We start from the raw sequence: 13,514 nt of genomic DNA, 5'->3' as shown, positions 1-13,514 counted from the left end.
ACGCGTTGAGTACAGACACAGAGAGACATCCCGTTTTGAACTGTTTTATTCATCAAGTATTTCAAAGATGTTTGGAAAAAGCAACTTGCGGAAGCCAAGTCCCCGCACGGTAAGCTGATTTAAATCTATTTTTATCTAGTACAAACTGATTTGAGGCTTTTCTTTTCTTTTCCAATTTAAATATAATAAGATATTATAGTTAATTTATGTACTCACTCATGTAATGTAGAGCCCACTGATCTTTTATTCTAAGCAGAGAAAACAGATGAACACCAGTAAGCTGATAGATAGTTGCCATTTCTACATTACTTTATGTATCAATGTAGTTATTTACAGTCTGCTAATACTCAATTGTTTCAAGTTGTTTGACTGGCAGGAATGTGAACAGGATTTTAATTAAATTAAAGAAGATGCTATTTCATTTAAATCAATAGGAGTGGCATGTCTATAAATGACTATTTTTACCAAGTACCACTTATTTCATTTGAGTGCTATTTAGTTTTATGTTTTGTGTTTAGTTGACAGACGGTCTAAACATGTATCCAAATATTCTCTTTTAGTGTGTTGTAGGTGACGAGGATCCTCTAATTAAAGAGATCAGTACAGCAATGGCCAGACTTTCCCTAGGTGGACAGACTGAGCTAGAGTCCAGGTCCTCCAACAGCCACATATCTAATAATGAGGCTCAGGACAAAACCAGTACCCCAAAAAGGAGATGGGATGATCTGGAATCGGGCGGTATCAGAAGGTATGGGTTATATCACGTCCCTGTGTTAATGATTTACTGTTGCTGTTAAGATTCTGGAGATTCAAACAACTTGTTGTCTTTATGCAAAAGACCAGACAGCCTCGGCCTAGAGACAAAGAGAAAAAGAGTGGACACAATGGCGATAAAGAAGTCTTCCTGGGTGAGTATTGGTTGCACCAAAGCTTTTCAAAGGAAATATGTGAGTGTTTTTCAGTACAGGGCCATTGAAGAAGATGTCAAGCAGACTTTGCCACCTGAGGCACAGAAGAAGATGGCTACAGCCAAAATGAGTCCCAGTCCCACCCGATATTTAAAGGACAAAGACAAACTGTCCTATAAAAGGAAAAGGGAAGATTTGGATTCAGCCGGTTACAGAAGGTACATGTTGTATCACTTTCCTGTGTTGATGATTTACTGTAGTTGTTCACATTCAAACAACTTTTTTATCTTTATGCAAAAGGCCAGACAACCTCGGTCCTCAAAAAAAGAGGAGAAGAGTGGTCCGGAGACGTGTTCAGGCAGACGGTGACATTGTCATGGTTGCCTTGCCAAAAAAGAAAAATAGAAGAAGAAACAGAAGAAGCCATGTGAAGCCTGTACAGAGTGCAAAGGAATGGCGGTAAGTTTTCTAATGGCAACACACAGACCGTGGTTACATTTTTAAAAATAATTTTACTTCTTATATCAAAGAGATTGAAACAATTTATAATCTATGCAGACACCCAGAATGCTCGGGTCAAAAGGGACCTGGAGAAAAGACCTGGAGAGGAGGACGCAAGAAGGCAAAGCATGACGTGAGGTACGTCATTTTATAAGGACACACACACTTGGGAATAGTTATTTTTTTCCTTTTTTTTGCAGCACGTCACACCATCCTTAGATCTGGTGGCTCTGCTATCATCAGGAAATTACAGTTTCAGTTTAACACTTTGATGTGTGTTACATGAAATTGAATGTTGGCTGTCTTCATACTTGTACATTTTGTTCCTTTATGCTTTTATATTTACATTTGTGGAATAATTACTCGTTACACAGGTCATGCTTTGAAAGGGGAAACACTGGACCAAAACACCCCAGCACCCCAGTTTACCATCCCAGACCGTTTTGCCAAAATAAGCAATATGGACCACCAGGCAGAAGGAACGCAAAAAACATGCGTCACAAGGGCCGCCGTCAGTGGGAAACACCTGGTCCGATGTGCTGGGCCCCGGGCCAAGGGAGGGCCCAAAAGGTCCCTTGGCCAAAAAAGTCCTGGGCACAAGGAAGACACAAGGACCTGTGTGTCAATGTCACTTTCTAAATCACTAAAATAAATGTAATTGGTTGTCTTGCCATCTCCTATTCATTTTTATCTTTTGTCCATTTACAGTATATAATGTGCCCCCTTTCAAATATACTTCTATTTCATTTTTCTGCAATTTAAAAATAATTAGAAATTTAACCACACGTCAGCCAAACCCCATCACACTGAAGTAACAGGAGCTCACACTCATTGGCCAGAGCAAGTGCTTCCTATCCTCCATGAAATTAACTTCACTGCATCAATTTATGTGTCTAAAAATTCAAAGAGAATTACTTTGATTATAAAAATATGTTTCAAAGTGAAAGATTCACTAGTGAACAACTCAGAATAGTGCTGCAAGGATCCTAACATCACACCCATTCTCCACTCACTTCACTGGCTTGCCGTTTCTGCTAGGATTGAATACAAGGTCTTAATTCTCACCCACCAGTGCATCTATGGAAATGGCCCCCCCTACCTGAAAGATCTACTCACCCCTCTCACTACAACACAATCCCTCGGCTCAAAAAACTCCAACCGCCTCTTACTCCCCAGAACAAAGCTTAGCAGTATGGGTGATCGAGCCTTCTGCTCTGCCGCTCCTCGGTCTTGGAATGCCCTTCCTGGCCATCTGAGGGCACCACAAACTATTGAGACCTTTAAAAAAGGACTAAAAACATTTCTTTCTAGCAGAACCTATGAGTTTTAACCTTGCACAATAATGTTGTTGCACTATTTATATGTATTTTAAACTGATGTTTTATCTTGCTTTTATGATCTTACCTGTAGCACTTTGAGGTTTGTCTTAAATGTAAAGTGCATTACAAATCAAATGTATTATTATTATTATTATTATTATTATTATTATTATTATTATTATTATTATTAACATGCATGGACAGGGGGTGTTATTGCGGCTAAATGTGTCCTCCATTTTTTGCAAATAGTAACAAAAATAGGCCCTTGTGAATCATTCAGATTGCCACTTTAGAAATATGCCTGTTTCCAAAGGACTTGTGTTAACTTACAAATGGTGCCATTTGCTACAGATGCTAATGAGGAGGCAAACAAATTGTTTTTCTTAATCTTTTTGTTGTAAACTAGTCAGTAGCAAACAATAACCAAACAATATGCTTATTCTACACGAACTATAAAACTATTCAATTATTTAAATATTGCTTATTTCCTCTTTGATTACATTTGATCATGTGACAAGCTAAATAAGATAAGATAAAAAGATAAAAACATTGTTAAAAAGAAGGTCATTTATCATATTCCACCCTGGGACCTCTCATATTGGTGTACACTGCAGCTCAGATGCTATAGAATCTCTGCAGCATGCTGTAGAAACACTGTAACGTGCAGTTTGTCCTGAACAAATCCTAAGGGAATATTTTCTCAAAATGTGTTGAACAAAGAAGAACAAACAGGACTGTTAAGAGCACTGATTTTTTATTTTCTGTCTGTGAGAATAGAGTAAGCGTGTTCTACATTTTGCATTGTGCCAGTATATACACTAGATGGTGGTGTTTTCTTGCTCATTAGCATATTTAAGGGCGTCCATGTACAGACTTTCAACATTGTTTTGTGTGTGTGTGTGTGTGTGTGTGTGTGTGTGGTTTGTGTGTGTGTGTGTGTGTGTGTGTGTGTGTGTGTGTGTGTGTGTGTGTGTGAGGGCACATGTTTTTTATAACTGGTTTTATGAAAGTAAAATCGAATGACCAAAAGATACACTGACTACTGACCCATTTACTTCACATTTATCCAATGAGAATCTAACGAGCTCAATGCATAATTTTTAAGGTCATCAACAAGTATCTTCCAGAAAACGGTCATTAGACATTTATTTTTAACTAATGTTGCATTTATGTGCTGTCGGAAATCTTACTCAAAGTTGAGCGGACCATTTTGCTAAAATATTCAAAACGTTAGTTCAAATCACAATCACCAATGCACCTTTTACCTTTTTTTCCCCGAGCAGATTTGTTTGTGTGGCAGCAACTTCCAAATACACAGTAGAAGCCTACTTGTTTCAGGCCTAACACATGCAGAGTTCTACAAATTGCATGACCACCATGAAGTGCCACCACAAGGATTATTGAAAGTATACAGCATGGGTACAGCAGCTATGTATAAACATTTTTAGCTAGTTACGTTTTGCAACACAACCTAGAATGACAAGCAATATGGCTGTATAACTCACTTGATCTTAATTTAAAAAAAATGTTGTCAGATGGAAAAATGGCCGGCTGTAGTGCATCACATCTAGTTTTATAATAGATGCTTCATTGGTTCTAGTGACTGTGTACAAAGGTCAAGGTCTAGACTGGAGATCATCATCAAGGGGTCCGGGACTCCTAGGGGTCCTCAGAGTTACTTCAGGGGGGCCACCAAATTCTTAATGTTTTAAAAGTTTCATTTAGAAAGTTTAAAATGTCTATTATTAGCAAATATAAAGATAGGCTTACTGGCATGTAGGTAAAGTAATCTCTAAGATATCCACCCACAGATACAGTTCATACCAAATCATTCACTGTGCCACATGTATGTTTAACATTAAAACATGATTTTTAATATTATGCCAAATATCATTTAATAGCTTAGTAGTCAATGCAGTAAAAGGTATAATGGCTTTAGGCCGCTCAACATGTTATTGTAAGTCCAGTTTTAAAAGCTAATTTTAAACTAATTTTAAACAATATGTAGTAGGGGGTTCCTGATCCGTCTTCCTTTAGTTAAGGGCTCCTTGGCTTAAAAATTCGCGAAGACTTTAGGTCTAGACTTTACCGAGTTAAGATACAGGCAGGGCATAAACAGTCTGAACTCAAGAGTGAATAAAATTGTACATATTCCAGACAACAACACACTTATTAAGCCCCTTAAACTCAAACTATACAACCGTTTTGTGGTACATGATCTCATGAAATGATATGTCTACTGAGGCTGATAGAATGGTGACATAATTATTGATGAACATTAACTAGAAAATATCTTTTCAGTCAGATGTTGGTGCTCAATATTTTGAAATGACATTGAAAACACCACAGTGCTCCTTCCACCGCATGGGGATCCACCACCTAACCACACAAACAATTTTGGATTCTAACCTATATTTTTTACATGATCACAATCAATGGAAATGTGTCATTAACAGTCTTCTGCTGGTGTGACTGTGATCTCTGCTTGATGACTCTGTGTTTGAGAAGCCATGAAGCAAGCTTGCACAAGTGTGTCCGACTGGGGAGATGATGATGTGTGTAATGATGAAGATGAGGGGAGGTGGTGCTTTCTGAGCAGGATCAGATGAGGGTTCCTCAGTAAGGTATAAAGCAACATCCAACGCCTGCTGCTCCGGTTGTTCACAGGGGATTCTGGAAAAAAGTGAAAAACTAATAAACTAGAAAACTGGAAGTTAAGAAATACTGTACATAATGATGAAACAAACACACAAACATTAATAATAACAAAGCATCAGTTCTGATGAAGCATCAAAAATGAAATTGCATAAACGAAATAAAGTGCATTTTGAGAGCTAATTTAAAAGAAGAAACTAGTTTGGTCACCTGGTGCATCTTACAGGTGGAGGCAGTAGTTATTTAGTAGATGATTTTTCATGCAAGAGCTGCAAACACCCTCATACACACAGACACACACACGCAGGTGCCAGGTGCCAGAACATTGAATAAACTAGGATCAATACTGACCAACCCTGCACACCACCTCCACTCCCTCCTGAAGGTGATAAACAACAGCACCTTCAGTCAAAGACTGATGGCACCAATGTGCAAGGCACACACAGATACACGCACACACACACACACACACACACACACACACACACACACACACACACACACACACACACACACACACACACACACACACACACACACACACACACACACACACACACACACACACACACACTGACCAGATGACACATTGCGGAATGTGGAGTATGCAGATGCTGTGTTTTTCTCCAGCGTGTTGGAGACCAGCAGTTGGCAGAAACACAACATGACTGGATTGTTATGATAGTGGTCAGCAAAGATCATCCCAATCCAAGTCCTGTAGCCTGGAACAGGCAAGAAGTTTTATTTTTATTTTTGATTCAACAACATGTGTCTGAGGAGGATGCACCGCACAACTGAGGAAAAAAATCCCCCTTAGGCTTTGTGAAATGCTGGAAGAAAGATCCTGGAAGAAAAGAATCTTCAAGGATGAATGAAAATCTATAATATAACCCTGATGAACCACACCAAATAATAATGATAATAATTAATGTATATGTATGATGATTATTTTGTACGATAAGTCTCTTATCTACTATCACTTTATGTAAAAAAGAAATAGAGGTTTGACGGAGACATTTTATGGTAATAAATATGGAGACTTAACTTCTTAAATCCTTAAACCAATATTTCATCTTTGTCTACACACGTTTTGGTTGAAAGTTAAGCTTACCTGCATCCATGGTTTCATATCCTCTCTGCATAATGGTCCGGTCTAGGCGTGACACCAGCCATGTTCCCACCACAACGCTGCACAGCAACCTCACTATGCAGTTGCTGATCCCCATCACCACGTTGTAGAAAAAGAAGAAGTAGTTGAAGCAGTGGAACCCCTTCCTGAAGAGGGGGAAGAGAAACTTTGATTTCAAGTTACAAATATCATTAACAAGATTTTCCACATTGTAAAACCCCATCACATAGTCTGTCTGCATATTTCAACATGTCATTAAATCTACTTTACAGTACTGAGAAAGTAAAAAAAGTGCATGTTTTATGGCTTCACTATCACAATATGACCTCAACACCAGTCTACAGTTAGTAATTTATTACTGTTGTGGCCTTTATGACCAGCACTTCCCCTTTCAACAATTAATGTTTTCTGGCAAATAAATGACCTTTGTTTGATTGTCCGCTCTTACATAATACATATATTAAAAAGTAACTACCTGTTATTAAGAGCCAAAGGTTTTTGTTTATCAGTGGGAGACATTTTGTCCTGAAGGAAAAAGATCTGAACCAGAACTATCTGGAGAATCACCAGGCCGATGACTAGACCGATGGTCAGACTGGTAGAAACAGGAGAAATATGTCAACCAATGTATCAATCAAACCATCCATTAATATACTGTCATATATCCACAGCCACAGGGAAAGCAGACTTACAGTATAACCCCCAGGTTGGTGAGCATGGTCAGTGCTTTTCCATGCTGTACAGGAAGAACCAGCAAATAGACCAATAGCATAGCAAAGAGGAAGTAAATAAAGTGGACAATCAGGAACCCTAAATAGAAAATACAGAAGAGACATCCAATTATTTCATGTAATCTCTCTTTATGTTGCTTATCTTCACATTTTACTCATGTAGTGGAACTGTCCTGTTGCTACTGTCTGCTGCATTTATAATTTTTCTATTTCATTCTCAAAACTATTCTTTTTTGTATGATAGAACAATAACAGATATGCAGATATTTTCATGCTACTAAAAAAGATTTCAACATAACCACAATCCACAAATGTAATGGCTGAGTAGGATGTTTCTCAACCACCACATGTCTATGATGATTTGAGTTGACTTCATGATTGCATCCATTACATGGGCTTGATCACTGAAAAGTTAGAAACTGCCCAAAGCATGCTGTTAATGGATACTTTCCCTCCTTCTCTTTTCTTAAACGTCCTGCTTTTGAGAAACAACAGTGAGACAAATGTTGGGTTCAATCCCGTAACGTAGGATGTGTCTATGTACATCTGCTAAGCTGCTGTTTTTGTTTTTTACAAAGCATGCATTACATGTCAGTTCTTCATGTATATCAGGAGATGAAAGTCTTACCCCACAGTGTAAATGCTATTTGCCAACCAGAGTATCTTGCAATGCAAGCCTGTGGAAATTGAAAGATAAAACTTGTTTAAAATGTATAAAACAAGAGGCCAAATAAAATGAGATGCAAAATTTAACACATGCAAAGAGCCCACATGCCCTGCATATTTTAAACACTGAAATGCATGCTCACACATTGAAATATATCAGAAACTTGCAAATGTGTATGTTCAGTAGAACCTGCTTGTGGGGTGCAGTGGCCATATGGTTTATAATATGAGGACCACATTTTTCAAAAATATGTGGATCATACACTGTGACACAAACATCATGACCTGTTACACTGTGGCTAATGTCACACTAGTAAATGCTGGTTTTGAGTTCAGTGCCCGATCTGAATCTGATTTGCATTTTTGATTTGCATCTGCCTTGTGCATATGTGTGTGTGTGTATGTGTGTGTGTGCGTGTGTGTGTGTGTGTGTGTGTGTGTGCGTGTGTGTGTGTGTGTGTGTGTGTGTGTGTGTTACTTACTACGCTGACAGCAGATCTAGGGTTGTGAAACTTTTCAGGAAGAAAACCCTTCTGCCCTTTCCACAGCCTCTTCATGTGTTTTCTATGGCAACAGTACACCACTCATCTATGTTTTTGTTGTTGTTGTTGTTGTTGTTGTTGTTGTTGTATGCTTAGGAAATTTCATCTAACTTCCCATAAATTAAATCCGTTTCTATACTTCTTTTGGGACATTTACCATACAATTCCAATACATTTAATTTATTTCAGATATTTTAAGGACGTTACCTGTAACATGCCAAGACATGGAAGCAATAGGCTGCAGAGTTGAGAGTAGAAAAGATGGTGGTAGCTAGCCAAGACTCTGGAATAAAAGAAATAACGAGAACTTTACTTAGTTCGATTTATGAGGTCTGTATCAGGGTAGAGTTGATTATTTGGCTTTTTCTAATTGGAAATGTTTAGAATTATGGAAGCAAAGCAAATGTGTCCGATGTCCACTATACACATGGAGCATTAATCACACAGACTGTTAGGGGGGAGCAGACCAACTCACTCCTAGCCACGTCGATGAATTCTTCCAGCTGTGGTATCATGACTTCAAGAGCTTCAGTCTGGTTACAAGACGTAACCAGCTGTTTAAGTGTATTCTTCCACCTGTCTATTCTGTCAAAAGCCATATTACTGAGACTGTAGTCTACCAAGGTCATCTAGAGAAATGACAATAACGCAAATTAAGACTTACAGAAGATCCACATGTAAGTGTTTTTCCAAAACAAAGTGCACGGATGAGACATTTGGTTTACATAACTTAACATAAGAGAAGCCTTGCTGTACCGTATACAGTCCTATAAGGGATATAATGACAGTGCCGATGATTCTGTTGGGAAACTTGAAGTAAGGGTCCCACTCATACACTCTGCGCTGGAACCAGTTGAGGGTCTCACTGCACAAGACAAAGGGGTGTCAAATCAACTGCGTCCAATCAAGTCAGGGGTTTCAAATCAACTGTATATACTGTATGTATGTGTGTCTATAAATGTCCCACATCTTGGGTGTTAGTGTCTACCAAGAGCACCTGAAAACACCTGACTTTTTCTTGAAGTCATTGAACTGCATGACCATGCAACAATTATGTCACTTTGAAAAGAGATAGATGTGATTTGACACATGTGTTTAATAATGTAAACATATCAGTTCCTGAATTTTACTGAAATAAATGAAATGTTGTTGGTGAGTGAAATGTAGTAAAATAAAATGTAATGTAATATTATGTAAAGTAATGTTATGTTTTTTTAATACATTTAACTGTTCTTAATTTTTTGGTAAACTGGTTAAAAATGAAATAGTGGATCCCTTTACAAGAAAAATAACTGAAAATACCCAGTTGTACAAGGGACACATGAAAGCAACATTGGTGAACATGTGTATGAGTGTGTATTCTACCTGTTTGCAGGTGTTTTCCTCAGCAGTCTCTTTACATGCTGTACCTGGTGTTGCTCAATCAGCTCTTCAGGGCCCTGGCAGCAGATTTAGTCATACAGAGTTTATTATTCAAAAAATTCTGTTATATATTAATTGCAGACCCTACTTAGAGGGAGAAGAAAATGCAACAGAATACAATGTTTCGTATAAACGTCTTAATAAATGTGACATTAAGTTTTAAGTAGTCTGTTGATCATTGGGTTTTTATCCACAGGGAAAAAACACGGCAAGAGTAATTTCAATGATTTCATACATTAGGCATACTGACCTCTTGTTCCACTTGTATTCGACCTGCTTTAACCAGCATGTAAAGAAATCGTCCTAGAAGAAAGATCAAGGAGAGAATGCAGGGCCACTGGACAATCCACTTCTGGTATTTACCTAGAATCTTTAAAACCACACATACACACAAAGTCATATTTAATGATGTTTCAACTAATAACAACAGGCTAATGATACATAACTGAATGTTTTGTAGAGTCTCATTTATTTAGGTATAGGAAGAGGATGGTTCCTTGGTAGAAGCAACAGGCACATTACATTTACACTAGCTTAGACTACTCACCTACCTTACCACTGGGACAGGTGAATGAATCCCAGACTGTAACAATGATCCTAAAAAAAAACATCAAGACGTGACATATTTTCAAAGACCAGTAAAATGTGATCAACCCATATATTTATTAATCTAGCCAAATTTCTTTTATACATTTTCTAAGTCTTTTTTAACTTTTTTTATTAATGTAAATTCTGCTTTTATTAAGCTTTTACTTGTGAGCGTGAATGCTAATACACTCAAACTCCAGTAACCATCATATACACTTTTTGAATTCTTTTTTACAATGTTGTGCAAAAGACACACAGTGGTGAAAGAAACCCTTTGCTGTACTTCTTCACATTTTGAGACATATACAGTACATTTACCAGGCCAAAGAGTAGAATATTCCCAGAACTGCACCAGCCGCTCTGAAAGGTGTTGACAGACAGGCAAAGAAAGGGAAAAAGACCAGGCCCACCTCTAAAGCTCCAACCAGATACACTATAGCTGAGGAGAAGAATCAGGAAAACATCACATCCGACAAAGTCTTTATTTCTTGTATCTGCAAGGTACACAGGTTTGAATATAGAGCCTAAATAACAATGGCAAACAGTGGAAGTACCTCGGGCCCACGCCGGGAAAGAGAAGGGGATGTAATGTTCCGAAAAGAGCAGAAGGACGCTGGAGGACACAGCACCATATGCAAACCCATAAGACCAACGATTACTGAGGCTGCCTATAGTATCCAAAGGCCTGGGACACAGTGATATCATTAGGATAAACAAAGCCACATTGCTAAAATATATCAGGCTGATATACAGTATGTCAAAACAATATGGATAGATGTTACATGACTCAGTTGCCTAACAACTTCAGCACGGAAATTTAAAGCTTTAGTGCTTAACTTTTTATGATAATCAACATCCGTTACTTTTAAGCCATTGCCAGTTGAGTTGATACAAAGCTAATTAAAAGGCTACTATAGGCTTCACAAAACCCTCTCTAGTATTTCTCAGCATGGCTATGTTTAGAAATTGGTGTTTTCCAGCAACTCTCGTGCGCAGAAACTCAAGTAAACATAATTTTCCTCTTCTTAAGAGTTCATCATTTTTTTAATCCTCTGTGTCCTCTTTGGCTAAATAACAACTGCGTGGACGAGAATTGTTGTCATCACTCAGAACTCCTTATGGAGGAAAAAGAAACTACGCACTAAAGCTTCAAATACTTTAGTTGTGTTATTGAAAAAAAATATTGCTGCTCTTTTTCTCTTGACATTCCTAGATGTTGTTGCTGCTTTTGACTTACACCACAATGGCAAAACGTCCCCGCAGGAAGGGCAGTCTGTGATCGATGGCCAGTTTCTGGGCTCTCTTCTGGAGGAATGAGAGCACACCTAAGATCACAACCTGAAAGAAAAGAAATCAATACATAATGTATCAACTCACTGAATTGAGAGGCTATCTTGTAAAAACCAAGGTCTCACACTTTGTGCATCACCAGCCTTGCAAGTGTCCTATCAAAGTAGTTGTGATCAAGCTGCTGCACCTGCCTGCTTATCTGTTTGTTTTGTATTTAATAAAGAACAATGCACGTTAATTAACATAAGCACTCAAGTCCAACATGTAAATGCGCCAGATATAACCAAACGGGATCATTTTCATCTGCAGTCCCTGGAAGGTTGATGACATACATAAATGCTTCTTTGTAGATGTAGTAGTACAGGTATGTGTTGTGCTTGTGTTGCAGTTTTTGGTTGTATAATGTTTTGTAGTTTGTCGGTATTCCAAGACACCCTCTATCATTTACTTATATGGTGAACAAAGAATGGCAATTTATAAAACAGTTGTAAATATAAGATACATATGGCATTAACATGTATGAAACAATTCATTTTCCTTGCTGTTCTGTTGAAATTATGTATCTCCAAATGTTGTGATCTTTAATGTTTTAGGAACACTTATGGATTAAGTGTTTCTGAGAATATTTCCCTTCCTCTAAAACTCTAAAGTAAAACATGGACAGGAACTATTGTATCTGTAGAAATTTAGAGAAAGCCGTTTAGTTCAGTTAAACTTGTCTGAAATTCTCCAGCCAAATATTCATATCCATGGTAAAATAGATGGACAACTTACTGCTGGTATGAGTGAAAGATGCAGAAAGAGCTCCATAGAGATTCCATTTTGACAGTCCTTAACTGTGGAGACTCTGGAGAAACAAAAGGTAACTATAACCTAACAAATCTGAATTGTAGAACAAACAGGGTTAAAAATCAGGAATTGGCTATACTTCTTAATGCATTAATAAGCTCAGGTTCAAGTTTACTTTTGCTCTGTCTTGATTCCAAACAGCAAAAATCAGGTGTAGTCCTAAAATCTTCATAACATTACCATGACGAGTAACTGCTGCTAGTTACTCATAAAGAGCAGGATCGTAATGCTAGTAGCAGTGAGCAGAGTATTTGCAGTCTTTACTCACTCATGTTCCACTCGGTTTCCTATCATGATTGATAAGTCAGTTCACTGAAGTCTGAAACGCTTTGGTCCTGCTGTAAAGATGAGGGAAGTGACTGGATATGCACCACTTCTCTGTTTCCTGGTTTCAACCATGTGACTCACACACTTGACCTTTGACCTCAGAATTCAACACTTTATGTCTCTGTTTTTTATGTCCTCTTTCCCAGTGTGTAGCTCTGTGCTTCTCTCCCCATTGCTCACACTTTCTCTGTTTGCACACACACACCAACACACACACACACGCACAAACACAAGTATCACGCACACGCACACGCACACGCACACACACAGTATCACGCACAACCACACACAACACACACCACACACACACACACAACACCACACACGCACAAACACAAATACACACCACAACACACACACACACACACACACACACACACACACACACACCACACACACCCACCCACCACACACCACATCGAGCATTCAAAGGTTTCAGGTTTGTGGCTCTATCTTTGTGGGGACCCGTCATCAACATAATGCATTCCCTCGCCCCTTACCCTAATTTTAACCATTACAACTAAATGCCCAACCTTAACCCTTACCCTTACCCTCACACCTAACCTAATTCTAACCATAATCCTAAA

At 38.3% G+C, this 13,514-nt stretch overlaps 2 protein-coding genes across 2 annotated transcripts in view; one reads left to right on the top strand and one right to left on the bottom strand.

The window, feature by feature from the left end:
• Positions 1–2,048, top strand: part of LOC116701772 (uncharacterized) — a 2,086-nt gene extending 38 nt beyond the window's left edge. Inside the window, exons 1-6 of the mRNA XM_032535724.1 lie at positions 1–109; positions 561–748; positions 839–1,126; positions 1,209–1,367; positions 1,467–1,547; positions 1,784–2,048. The exon at positions 1–109 is cut by the window's left edge and continues 38 nt beyond it. Of these exons, the coding sequence (XP_032391615.1) occupies positions 68–109; positions 561–748; positions 839–1,126; positions 1,209–1,367; positions 1,467–1,547; positions 1,784–2,048 (1,023 nt within the window). The 5' untranslated portion in view covers positions 1–67. The remainder of the gene's footprint in view (positions 110–560; positions 749–838; positions 1,127–1,208; positions 1,368–1,466; positions 1,548–1,783) is intronic.
• Positions 2,049–3,986: 1,938 nt separating this feature from the next.
• Positions 3,987–13,020, bottom strand: stra6l (STRA6-like). The gene is made up of 18 exons (XM_032530123.1): positions 12,869–13,020; positions 12,526–12,598; positions 11,699–11,799; positions 11,016–11,146; positions 10,780–10,900; positions 10,425–10,470; positions 10,124–10,243; positions 9,817–9,890; positions 9,208–9,316; positions 8,927–9,080; positions 8,659–8,734; positions 8,392–8,473; positions 7,872–7,920; positions 7,205–7,322; positions 6,988–7,107; positions 6,495–6,658; positions 5,962–6,105; positions 3,987–5,401 (listed from the first exon to the last, which is right to left on the bottom strand). Exons 1-18 carry the CDS (start codon positions 12,892–12,894, stop codon positions 5,178–5,180), a joined length of 1,932 nt encoding a protein of 643 aa, XP_032386014.1. The 5' UTR covers positions 12,895–13,020; the 3' UTR covers positions 3,987–5,177.
• Positions 13,021–13,514: the final 494 nt, after the last annotated feature.

Source organism: Etheostoma spectabile, chromosome 2 (assembly GCF_008692095.1).
Source record: "Etheostoma spectabile isolate EspeVRDwgs_2016 chromosome 2, UIUC_Espe_1.0, whole genome shotgun sequence".
Classification (NCBI taxonomy): Eukaryota; Metazoa; Chordata; class Actinopteri; order Perciformes; family Percidae; genus Etheostoma; species Etheostoma spectabile.
The sequence above is the reverse complement of the archived record's forward strand: the minus strand, read 5'-3'. Positions and strand labels throughout refer to the sequence as shown.

Bases quoted from the DNA above. Each gene is read 5' to 3' on its own strand.
- stra6l (XM_032530123.1), bottom strand. From the start codon at position 12,894: ATGATAGGAAACCGAGTGGAACATGA. The intron at 11,147-11,698 runs GTAAGTCAAAAG...ACTGTGTCCCAG, and splicing joins GGACGTTTTGCCATTGTGGT to GCCTTTGGATACTATAGGCA. The intron at 6,106-6,494 runs GTAAGCTTAACT...TGCCTGTTCCAG, and splicing joins ATATGAAACCATGGATGCAG to GCTACAGGACTTGGATTGGG.